The sequence below is a fragment of the Sander lucioperca genome, chromosome 17 (genome assembly GCF_008315115.2).
Source record: "Sander lucioperca isolate FBNREF2018 chromosome 17, SLUC_FBN_1.2, whole genome shotgun sequence".
In the NCBI taxonomy this organism is placed as follows: Eukaryota; Metazoa; Chordata; class Actinopteri; order Perciformes; family Percidae; genus Sander; species Sander lucioperca.
Window position 1 is genome coordinate 23,778,643 of NC_050189.1, and position 12,314 is coordinate 23,790,956.

Sequence of the window (12,314 nt, forward strand, 5' to 3'; positions counted from 1 at the left end):
TTGCAATGTTAACAAACGTGAAAAATAAATGTGTTCTACCTTGGCCCCTGCTACACTCCAAGTTTCCACCAAGTTTCATTAAAATCGGGCCAGAAGTTTTTCCTTAATCCTGTTGACAGATCAACAAACAAATGGACAAACCAAACCGAAAACATAATGCATTAATGTGTGACCACAGGACTCGAAAACTTCTCAGAAGGTGAAATCAGAGTATGTCCTATGAAATCTGCCCCCTATGGCCATTATAGCATATTTCATGCTGTTTTCACTAACCCATAGGTCAGGGACTGTTTTGCTGTTCTAGCTGAAGGGCTAACCCGGCATTGTGAGGTGACACAAGAGATCAAAAGGTCATGATTAAATGTCATGGAGAGCACTCCCAGTGACTCAGAAGGGAAACCTTTGATAGAGCAACCCACAGTGCTGAACTGAACATTGAACTGACAACCTAGCCATATAATGCTATAATCCTCCTGTTTTTTTCTTTATTCTGTATCACTGTGGTAGCCAGCACATAATGCAGGATGTAGCTAACTGCCGTCACTTTAAGCACCGTATTGGTCCGAATATAAGACGACCCTGATTGTAAGACGACCCCCCCTCTTTCAAGACTCATTTTTGGAAAAATACTTTTTGAAGACCAAATCTTGTTTTTATAAAAAAAAAATATTTTATTTGAAAATAATTCTAATAAAAACACATTGAATAAAACAAGGTAGGCTGTTGTTTTTAACATCTTTTAAACAAAATAATATTTTCAATATCTTTTTAGATGAAAGTGTCACATTTAAATTAATGGTAAATATTCCCAAGGCCTTCAGCTGAATGACTGCTCTGGTAATTGGCATCCCATCATTCCGTTTTTCAGTCACGTAATCACACAGTCTCCTGTCAATCTCTTGGAAGCGGCTGCTTTGAGGACCACTGTAAGATTTTCTCTGGCTGTTTGCATTTGCATCATCTCCATGACAATGCCTCGTAATGCCTCAACTTCTGAATTTTAGGCTTTTTTTGTAGCTGGATATATCATTTGTTGCATATAAATATGAATGTGGATAACAGTGATATTGAGATACTTGCTACAGTTACACTTCGAGTGATGAATCGGCGAAAACATGTTTTATTTTGCTGATTCACTGCTTTGTTCTAACGCCGCTAGGCACTTCCTCTCTTCAGTCTCTCTCTAGCTCACTTGACCATATAATGTTACTGTACTTTCGGGCAGTCGTTGAGGCTCCGTCTAAAACTCTGCCATTTCGACCAGCTGTTTGTAACATCAAAATAAAATGGATCATTTTATTTCTATAGTTTATAGCTGAGTTTACCAGCTGACTTCTCTATTGGCTGTTGAAACAGTTGACGTCTCTTAGGTTCTAAAACCAACCTCTGCGACTTTAACAGCTGAAGGTCTAGACCCCAAATATAAGACGACCCCACTTTTTCAGACGTATTTCCAGGGGGAAAAAAACGTCTTATATTCGGACCAATACGGTATGTCAGTTACGAATGACAAATGCAGTCTAAGTGACAAAAGACTAGCCTCACCGGTAGGTTTAGTACCATGGGGCATACAAAACATCCCTGTTGGAAAAAATCAAACATTGCCTCCTCATTGCCGTCAAGCCATATAGAGTTGCCCCGCTCTCTCAGAGGGTCAAACAACAGTAGTGATTCTAATACAGTGAAGGAGAGGGACAACTCCAAAGCGCTGCTGCAGAACTCCTCCAGAACCACCTTTATGTCATCGTGTCATAGTTGCATGCAGGGGGAATTGTCCTACTGTTGTTGGAATGTCACAATGGACAAGAATCAGCAGTTAGTGGGCAAAGCCTGTTTGAATCTCGAAGTTGAAAATAAGTGACTTTTTTGATTAACTTTCCACATTTTGAAAAGTATTCAAGGTCTAAAATTATTATTGACTCCATTTACAGCAATGAGGTAATCCTGGCGAGTTTGAGTTAATGTGTGCGGGTTCAATAGGCAGCGTAGGGAAATGGTGACGGGTTAGCTGACGGCAAGAGATTTGGTAACAATACATATGTAATTACTTTCACTGCTGCTCTTGCTTTATCTTCTCGGAACTCATTGCAGCTGCAGCATAAACTGTACTCTTTCTCCCATCCCCTATTCCCTAAACTCCTGGAAAGCATATTAGTCTGACACTTAATGTGTGTCGACGTCCAAAGCAGCTGGTCTTGACTGGCTGAAAAGGCAGTGTCAGGTCATTAGTGCAGCCTGTCCGCCAGCTCCCCTTCAACTGCCAAATGTACTGTACCGACGGCATTCTGCAACACCTCGCCCAACCACACACACCATCACTTCTCGATAAAGGAATAGTGCACATGTACCTAGCATTTCCTGGTCTTACATTAAGGAAAAACATCTCCCTGCATAACACAACTCCACCTTCCGTCTCCTTACTTCCCTCCCCCATTCCTCATCTTCCTCTGTCTTCGTCTCTCTAGCTCAATGCTGACACTCTGTCACTGACTCTCTCGCAGGTCATCACTCTCCCACATTCAGGTCTGCACTGTAAAATGTTTTTTTAGATTGGTAACAGCTGGGGTAAAGGGAGAAATCTCTTCTAGTTTCAGCATCCCTCACTAAAGGGCTGAGGACCTGGTAGAGATTCATTCTTCAAATATCCCTGAGACACTTTCACATTTCTTTGCAGCCTGATTCTTTCTTTGACTCACATGCACACATTGTAATCGCCCTATAGCTGTAAAGAAATTTGAGAGAAAAAAAAGTTCAGTCTTATTCAGCCAATATCAGCCATTTTCAAAGTGATCATCAGATCATTTGTTAAAGCCAATGACTCCCATACGTGCCTTTATTCCATTCGCAGCACAGTTCCAGTGCAGCATGGCACATTAACCAGACTTGGCCCCTGGGGACTAACTTTACTCCCTCTCGAGTTTTCCCTTTCAACCCTTTCCCCATTCCTCAGAGAAAATAAAAAACAAATGCTCCATCAGGACGAGGAGGCACGAGAGCATGGTTCACACCTCGTAGGCATGTCAGCTTAATGGATTGAATAACCTATTTACTTTGGAGGGCCAAGTGCAAGGTACCGTCATCTCAATGCTGTGCTTTGCAGGAGGTGGGAGGAGAGTTAACGAATAAGATTTAACACCAGCCTGTCACCCAATGGTAAATAAATTATCATCGGAAAACATCTCCGATGCTGAGGCATCCGCTATTAAAACATGTAATGTGCACGGGTGAGCATTTTTAAATTGTCAGCAGTCTGTAGAAGGGGGCTACATTTGTACAGCATGTCTCAAGTTAGTCTGCAAGAAGAGGTCAAAGAGAAACCGTAAAACATGTTCCCTCTTTGTCAGAGTGCTTTTTTCACTTGTGCATTTTTACACGCTAATCTAACAATGTGCCGATGTGAATCTAAATGAAGAGACCTGCCTTTCAGTGCCTTTTCTAAAGCTCTTCCATTATGTGGGTGCACTGTGCTAATCTAATGGCATTAATTGAAGTCAGCTGCACTTCTCAAAAGTTGCCCGGCACATTAATGAAGCCCTCAGAAAATCATCCTCGCAAAATCACGTCTGTGTATCCACATTTCTGTGTGCATTTGTTGTAGTGGCACTTTTCGGTACCATGAGATAAAGGTTAAATGTTGCCGTTGCATAAGTGATTAGTCCTGATGGATTGGAGAGCACAGGTGGGGTCCAGAGGGGAGAGACTAGATTGCAAAGCCAGCAGTGAGCCCGCTGAAGGCTGTGACTGCCAAGCCCTCTTCTCGACACAGTGCCACTTCAGATTTAATTACACTCCATACCAAATGGTCCGTCCTACAGTGGCAAACTTGGCACAGAGAGTTTACCTTTTGGCCTCATTACTGGGAGAAAGGGAGTTCTTCAAGCCCTTGTACATGTTTAGGAAAGACACCTCTCCTTCCATTGGTCTGCCCCTCATTTGTAGAAGGTTTGATAAAGAAGCTCAAACATGTCAGATTAGGGACTTTCACATATGATTTTGTACAGCTTCAACTGAGAATACCTTCCAATAACATTCTTCCTTATTTATGTATCTTGTTTTTGCCAACAGTGCTGGGGTGGGACGCACAGGTTGCTTCATCGTGATTGATGCCATGATGGAACGTATCAAGCACGAGAAGACTGTGGACATCTACGGGCATGTAACGCTAATGCGTGCCCAGCGCAATTACATGGTGCAGACAGAGGACCAGTATGTCTTCATACATGATGCGCTCCAAGAGGCCATCAACTGCGGCACCACCGAAGTGCCCGCCAGAAACCTATACGCCTACATCCAGAAACTGACGCAGATAGAGGGTGGAGAGAATGTCACCGGCATGGAACTCGAGTTCAAGGTACAAACTGTTTGAAGCAAAAGCATTGGGGAAATTGTTTGGGTCAGGGATAACTGTGAATGAGCAGCGTTTTTCGCTTTACTGACCTTAGGTTTTACTTGCCATATACAGCAAAACGTCACAGGCATCCCATTGGCATTCATGTTCCAAGTCATATGCCGGCCACTGTGTCATTGATTGGCCATTCTCAGTACAACTCCCAAACTCTTTCCAATTCCTAGTAGGCCCACTAGACAGCATGGGGCCTGTGGTTTCCTCTCTATTTCAGTTAGTTGACTTACTTGTGTAACCCAACATAGGATACATTCTCCCTTTCTGGTTTCCCCTTTCCATATCTCTCCCTCCTTGGGTAACAGGGGTCTTGGTTTACATGAAAACGCCAAACACAGGTTTTCCCCACTACAGAACAGCTGCAGGAGTGACTTGAGCAATATACTCTGCATTTAAAATGAGAGGTTTAACAATCCTTATGCAGCCCTTTGCAGTCTGTGGTATTGCTGTATGCATTGTATTGCCTTGCTCGTCACGCGATTGCTTCCTTGCTGTGATGGGATGCTGATTCCACTAAGAGATGATAAACCGGTTAAATTACACCACTTCTGTCCACTCCAGGCTCGCCAGGGTTTCCATTCCCCTGTCTTTTCATCATAACATGCTATTTTTCCCTGCAAAGGCAAGCTGTGATAGTAATCACTCCGATGCCTTTATGGTTACGTGAAAATAGTATATAACCACAGTACACTGTGTGCAATGTAGATTTTATCACCCACTATGTGCAACTGATTATTTTGGATTACTCCCTACTCTCAAGCGAGTAAGAAAGAATCTGAAAGAATCTGATTGTTCATGCATGTTTTTTACGTCCAATCCACCTTCAATGTCAAACAGTCAGTCACCAGGGAAACACAGAAAGTTGTTGTCAGTGTTCATAGATATCTTTTTCTCTGTCTCAATGCAGCGTTTAGCTAACACTAAAGCCCATACATCACGATTCATCAGTGCCAATCTCCCCTGCAACAAGTTCAAGAACCGCCTTGTTAACATAATGCCATACGAGTCCACACGAGTGTGTCTTCAGCCCATTCGAGGAGTTGAGGGCTCTGACTACATCAATGCCAGTTTCATTGATGGGTACAGGTAAGTGCTCACATACTCTACCCATTGCCGATCAGATGGCCAGTATATAAATTCATTGGACTTGAAAATGGCTCAGCATTTTAAAAGAAGCAACTCCATTTTTGAAATATAAGAGTCAGCAAATGTGTACAAGACAAGCGTCATTGCCATGTTTTGGTCAGTCATGACAAATATGGCTCTTTCAACATCTTCAAACCATTCACAGTGAAAGCTCTAATGTATTTTTATGCTGATTGTCTCACACCTTTTCCATCATGTGATGAAATGCATTTCCACAGGCAACAGAAAGCCTATATTGCCACACAGGGACCACTGGCAGAGACCACAGAAGACTTCTGGAGAATGCTCTGGGAGCACAACTCTACTATTGTTGTTATGCTCACCAAGCTTAGAGAAATGGGCAGGGTATGCATACGCTTATTTTTCTTCCCATTTTTTTTGGCACATTAACCTCCTTAATCTGGCTACAGAACACAAAAGCACGTTACAAAACAGCTTATATGAAATACCATACAGTATGTAGCTTCAGTCATGAGAATACAATCTTCAAGCACAAGATACAGGATAAATTGAATGAAAACAATTCTGGGAATGAAAACAGTGAAGCTAGTGTATGAAGAGAATGTTGTGGCTCATTGTGGTATTCTATTTTTCACTCCCTACAGGAAAAATGCCACCAGTACTGGCCAGCAGAGAGGTCGGCCAGATACCAGTACTTTGTGGTGGACCCAATGGCCGAGTATAACATGCCCCAGTATATCCTGAGAGAGTTCAAAGTGACTGATGCCAGGGTAAGCAAGCATTATTTCATAGAACAAAGTTTAAAGATCAAAATTTGACATTGTTGGAACGGAGCTCCAACTCCAGTGCTATTGTTTACAGCTTGCTTGAGTGTACTGTTTTTCAAAGTCTGGGTCATGACCTAACGGTGGGTCATGGGGGACACTGAATGTATCTCCAAAATAAAATAATAATATTCTTATATATAATAATAATCTTTATTTGTTTCAACGCTTAAGTTCCAACTGCACTTTAACTTTGGGTCACTGCTATATAGAATTTAGAAAAAAAGTGATTCAGTTATTGAGCATACTACTACTATTTTAAAATCCCATTACGCAATTTCTTAATCACATGAGTTTATTTACTGAGAAAGAAGATTTGAATGACATTGTTGAACATGCTGGACACTCATTGAGCACTGGATTTAATATCGCAGTAGTTATTAGCTCAACATGTTGGCATTGTATCAAGTATTTGTTATACCAAACTATGGCCTTAAGTGTAACATAAGCAAAAATAAATATTTCTGGAATTATGACACATGTCAAAGTGTAAAAACAAATGTGGTGCCGGCAGCAGTAAGCTGCCAGAGTTTTTAATTCCATCAAAGGCTTACACAGATAAATGGTGCAGTCTCCCTCGTTTGTAGTGCATGTTACACTGTCTCGTCAATGGGATTTCTCTCCTTATCAAGGGGCTACAATATCACTTAAGTAATGCACACCGTCAGTCGATTCTCCAAGCACCCCGTCGAGGTTAGCACATCAAAGGAATTGGCATCTTCAGTGTTCATGTTTAATACATTCAGGTAAAACGACGCATCTTTGACAACAAAACATTTTTTTCTGATGCTTTAAACTAAATTTTTTCAAGAATGCTGTCTTGCACTGTAAAACCCACAAAAGGCATGGATAATTGCAATGAAGATGGTCATGGAATGAACGGCCATGGGTTGGCTGTCTGCGAAACACCAGACTGGCTTCCTAGTTTCACTTCATCAGTTTTGTTTTGTGTGCACATTTTTCCATATTTCTGACTGATGTTCCATCTAAAGAGCAGGCTCTGTACATTCTCTCTCTCTTCCCACACTTTGTTCCCAGGATGGACAGTCACGGACAGTAAGGCAGTTTCAGTTCACAGACTGGCCTGAACAAGGAGTGCCAAAATCAGGAGAGGGCTTCATCGATTTCATTGGCCAAGTACATAAAACAAAAGAGCAGTTTGGCCAAGATGGGCCTATTTCGGTCCACTGTAGGTAAGTGATCAACCAGTATAACTCACCAAATCATATCACTTGCACTTTGTAGATAATTAAACGGAATGCAAATATATTTTGAGTTGCAAATAATAGCTCTACACGAATATTGATTTAGCATACTGGTACTAGAGCCAGACCGATATATCGGTGGGCCAATATTATCGGCCGAGATTAGTCATTTTCCAAACTATCGGTATCGGCATTTATAATGGCCGATAAACGATTATTAAAATAAAATAAAAGCGGACGAAACACCCTTCAACCATGTTATGAATGTTTGGCGTTGCATAGTTTGTCCACCAGAGGGTTCTACAACGTCCCTGTTGGCAACACTTGATTTTATTTATTTTTTTGTATTTTTATACATTTTATTTATCATAACTAACATATTTTGATGTTCCTCTGTTTTTATTATTTTAGTGAGGACTCATAGATAACTACAAATAACTAATGTTAGGGAAATCTGTTTTGTTACGCGTTTCGTATCGATATCGGCCTTAAAAATCCTTTATCGGTCGGGCTCTAAGTGGTGCATTGCTTGATATGACTTTTTCTATATTTATCTGGTTTCTCTGGCCTCACTGCTGACGTATTTGCCCTCTCTCACACAGCGCGGGTGTTGGTAGAACTGGAGTTTTCATCACCCTCAGCATAGTCTTGGAACGAATGAGATATGAGGGTGTAGTAGACATCTTTCAGACAGTGAAAATGTTACGGACACAGAGACCAGCTATGGTGCAGACAGAGGTGAGGTGTTTTTTTCACTATATTTGCAAAGAAGACATAACTCACAAACTTTACTGAGGTAACTTAAGGTTTTGTGACACTTTAGATAACACTTGGAATCAATGACTGTGTTACAAATTTGATAATTTCATAATGAAAAGGGCTGGTGAGATTCCAAGTGTGCTCTTGAGCCAAACAGATTAACTAAAGCAAGCCTCTGTTAAAGTAACACTAGACAATTTTTCCCGCTAATTTAAAAAATATATATATATAAAAAAATATAAATAATATATTTATAAAATTGTAATATAATGAACAATTCCGCTTCCAACCTGTAGGGGGACCGAAGCGGGAAACGTTCTCTAGTGTTGCTTTAAAGACCATAATTAATCCAGTAACTGAACCAGTTACTGGTGAGCTTGTCTGCTCTTCACTGCAAAGTTATCTTACCTTTGGAATACAAAAAAAAAAGAAAAAGTTTTGGTTCAATAGAAAAGGCAGCTAACAAATGTAATGTGACTAGTATCTAGGCTAGATCCCTAAGAGAGAGGGAGTGTGAGCTTAAGTCTTCTCTTCTTTGTTTCCAGGATCAATACCAGTTCTGCTACAGAGCTGGCTTGGAGTACCTGGGAAGCTTTGATCACTATGCAACGTAAAAGACCCAGTATTGGAAGAAAAAAAAGCAGAGAGCCCTTTGGAAAAACAACAACAACAGTGAGCCTCTCTTCTGAGCCATAAATTCCTGCTTGAGAAAGTACTCCTTAACTCCTTGCTAACAACTCATTAAGTGTTGGATGTGTGACATGTCTTGTCAAAAAATTAAAAAGATGATTCCCGGAGGACCAAGTATTTCCCAACCCCAATAAAACCTCGCCTTGATACAAAGTGAGGGAATCCTGACTGTTGAAGCATCATACGGAATTACCTTTTGTTTTGCTTCAAGGATTCATTTTGGGGCTCATTAAACTGAATGAAACCAACACAACAAAAAAGTAAATGAACAATAATGACATCATCAGAAATGCATCAATGATTATGAACCTTTACGAGAGGCATTGGAGGCACACAGAATTGCAGGGGGGGGGGGGGGGGGGACGACTTGATGCACATTGTAAAGAAAATAAAATCTGTTTCACAATCAAGAACACACAGACAACCCATCGAAAAAGAAGACAATGCTTGGTCCACAACAGCAGGACAGACAAAGTAATAATGAATAAATAACCCTTTTTCCTGTCACAATGTTCATCTAAATTTTGGGAGACGGTAGAGCTCAAATGATCTATGAAATAAATAAAAAATTATTGATTTAGTTTTTTAGTACTTTATTATACAGCTGATGTGCTTTTTTTGAACTGTGTGAATTTCCTTTTTTTACACAAATTTATTGCTTGGAAAAGAAGTGATAAAACGTATTTACGTAAATGTTATTTTTTTTTTTTTTTTTTTAAAGCTGTAGAACTGTTCTGACATATGTGCTATTGTGCAGAGAGTATCTTTGCTTTTTTTTTCCATTTTGGTTTTGTTTCCATTTTCTTCCCACATTTTGTTGCACTTGGTGCATAGAACAAAATTCACACTACCAAAAGGAAAGTTTGTTCAAGAGTTATTTTTGGGCTGGATTTTTGTTATGGTTTTTGTCCATGATCACATACATAGTAACTTAATTACTCCCATGAGATAAACTGGGGCTTTGTGGAATCAACAGGGATGAGCAAAGTATGAAGTTGCTGCTACCGATTATCTTAGTTCTTCCATGTTAGAAGGATGATAAGAGAGAACCTGATGAATTGGATAAAATATATGAATATATAGATATATGGTACAGATTGTCAAATATATGTGAAATATATATTAAAGCATACATATAACATTCTAAATATATTGATAAAGTACATAATTTATGAGTAAAATAGTATTTGAAATATGGATGGTCTATGAAAGCTTCCAGATTGAGAGTTGTGTGCTATGGGGGAAATGAAATGAGATTTTTCACTGGAATGCACATCAGTAGGACAAAATTGTATTCTGATTCAGTGCATCTTTTCTTGTGCAATAAATATGTGTATTTTTAGATAGGGTTTTATGTGGATATGTCATTCACTCATGACATTGTTGTTCCCCCCGCAAGTGAGGTGTGGGAATGTCGGGTGCCAGTCAAAGTGTCACTGGTGCATTTTTTTTCAAGCTCTCATACAGTCTGTAATTAGAGGCAGAGGGGTCACACAGCCGCAATCACCGCTCCACACAATAGGGCAAGGTACAAAGACGTCACTTTCTTGTGGTTCTTTAAAGCATTCAATGGTAATGACTTTTTTTCATTTTGCATTTAGAGTGCCTTATATTTATGCCTGTTTTTATAATGTTTCATTTAACATATTAATGTATCCTGAGTAATCTAGGCATTTAGTATAAATGTAACTGTATAGTTTATTTACCATAAGTATTCATTTGTCACATGATGAGATTATATATGCAAATAAGAACATTTCAAAGCTCATATTTTTCATTTTCAGTGGCCTTATTGTGGCTGAGTGAATAAAAAAAATAAAAAGCTAATATATCACTGACCTCTACAGAATACACAATAGTTACAAAACATATATTTAAAATGTTCAGACATGGAGACCGGGATGAGATTGCAGAATACTCAAAACTAAACAGGATGAAGGCCCAACATAATGGTAATTCAATTCAAACTAAAAATGGATTTGGCCAAAAAGAATGCACAGGTCGTCACCGCAGGGTTTCTTTTCCATGCCTTTGAATTCCAGACTTCATGTGTGTCACTGCAGAGAAGAGATATAGAGAAACACAATCTGCAACAAAATTTCAGTTCTGCTATCCTGACAGTGTGTTATGTTCCTTTTTTATGTATGACATTACAGTTAGATACTGGAGTTTAGTTGGGTTATGTTTCAGTCTTTATGTTGAGCAGCATCTTTAACTTCTCCGTACCCTCTTTGATGGCTTTGTGGATGTGCATTCCAGGTGCTTTCTTTCCCTTGTTAACTCAAGCAGCTATGTGTTTTATTTTTGTCAACTGCTTAACTGATTACTTTTGTCTTCATTTTGAGATATAAAAGTGCTATCATTTAACTTAATGGTGGCTAACGTTACATTATGTTCGCGTCTCAGATGTTTATTTTCTCATCTCAGTTTTTCCCTTTTTTATTGATTTTTCATATGCAGGGTGAAACATTACAGAATGGCCGAAGCTGGCCTGGTAGGAAGATTTGCACTTTCTCTATCTTTGTACTATGCACTGCCCTATTGATTCTAAACCCACTAATATATTACTTGAACCCATCTATATAAAAAAAAAAAAAAAATCTCAAACGTTCACTTTGTGTGTATGTAAATAACACAAAAAAGGTATCAACTCTTGAAAAAGACAAAAAAAAAAAAAAAGTTTGTGGCGAAAAAGAGCATCCATTCTGATGCCATGGTTACTCCAGCAGATGACTTCAGAAAAATCTGTCCCCCAACCATCTGTTCTTGTGGCTTTGCCATTCAAGCTTGGAGTGTCATTAACAGAAATAAACGTTGTGTTCTCTGCTCTCTCTATCTATCTCTCGTCTGGATGCATAGATTGAAAATTAAATAATGAAATTGTAAAAAAAAAAAAAAAAAAAAAAAAATGGCTTGTTAAAAAGATCATACAATTACCTCCGATTAGTTGTAAGCGTAAACTGTTTCTTTTTCTGAATGAAAGGAGTGCTTTTTATTTTCTTACTTAGGTTACATTGGTGGCGAAAGAAATCTGTATGGAAATCAGTTCTTTGCTGACACAAGTTCCATTTGTTATAAATTAATTCTATTAAAAAATGTCAGTGTTATGCATCGGCGTTTCACTTGTTTCCCTCCACCTCACTTTGACTTGAAAAGACTGATGGAGCCATTTTACCCCCTACTGGTCTGGGTCCAACATATTATCCACAGTTCTTTCATGTAAGGGGAAATTGAGCCTCACCAGATTTAAATAGATTTCCATTTCTCTCTCTGGTTCTTCTGTCACTGATGACAGCTACATTGAATCATCAGGGGAACGTTTGACAG

General features: G+C 39.4%; 1 protein-coding gene across 45 annotated transcripts in view; it reads left to right on the forward strand.

Annotated features, from left to right (window-relative positions):
* LOC116039915 (receptor-type tyrosine-protein phosphatase delta) overlaps positions 1-12,094 on the forward strand; it is a 362,263-nt gene extending 350,169 nt beyond the window's left edge. For 38 of the 45 annotated variants that reach the window (XM_035994131.1, XM_031285080.2, XM_031285073.2 and 35 more), the window contains 7 exons: positions 4,066-4,351; positions 5,310-5,488; positions 5,767-5,893; positions 6,154-6,279; positions 7,372-7,526; positions 8,141-8,276; positions 8,843-8,911. In XM_035994131.1, the coding sequence (XP_035850024.1) occupies positions 4,066-4,351; positions 5,310-5,488; positions 5,767-5,893; positions 6,154-6,279; positions 7,372-7,526; positions 8,141-8,276; positions 8,843-8,911 (1,078 nt within the window). Of the gene's footprint in view, positions 1-4,065; positions 4,352-5,309; positions 5,489-5,766; positions 5,894-6,153; positions 6,280-7,371; positions 7,527-8,140; positions 8,277-8,842 lie in introns of all 45 variants that reach the window. The other 7 variants (XM_031285065.2, XM_031285107.2, XM_035994140.1 and 4 more) reach the window with 1 other exon arrangement.
* Positions 12,095-12,314: the final 220 nt, after the last annotated feature.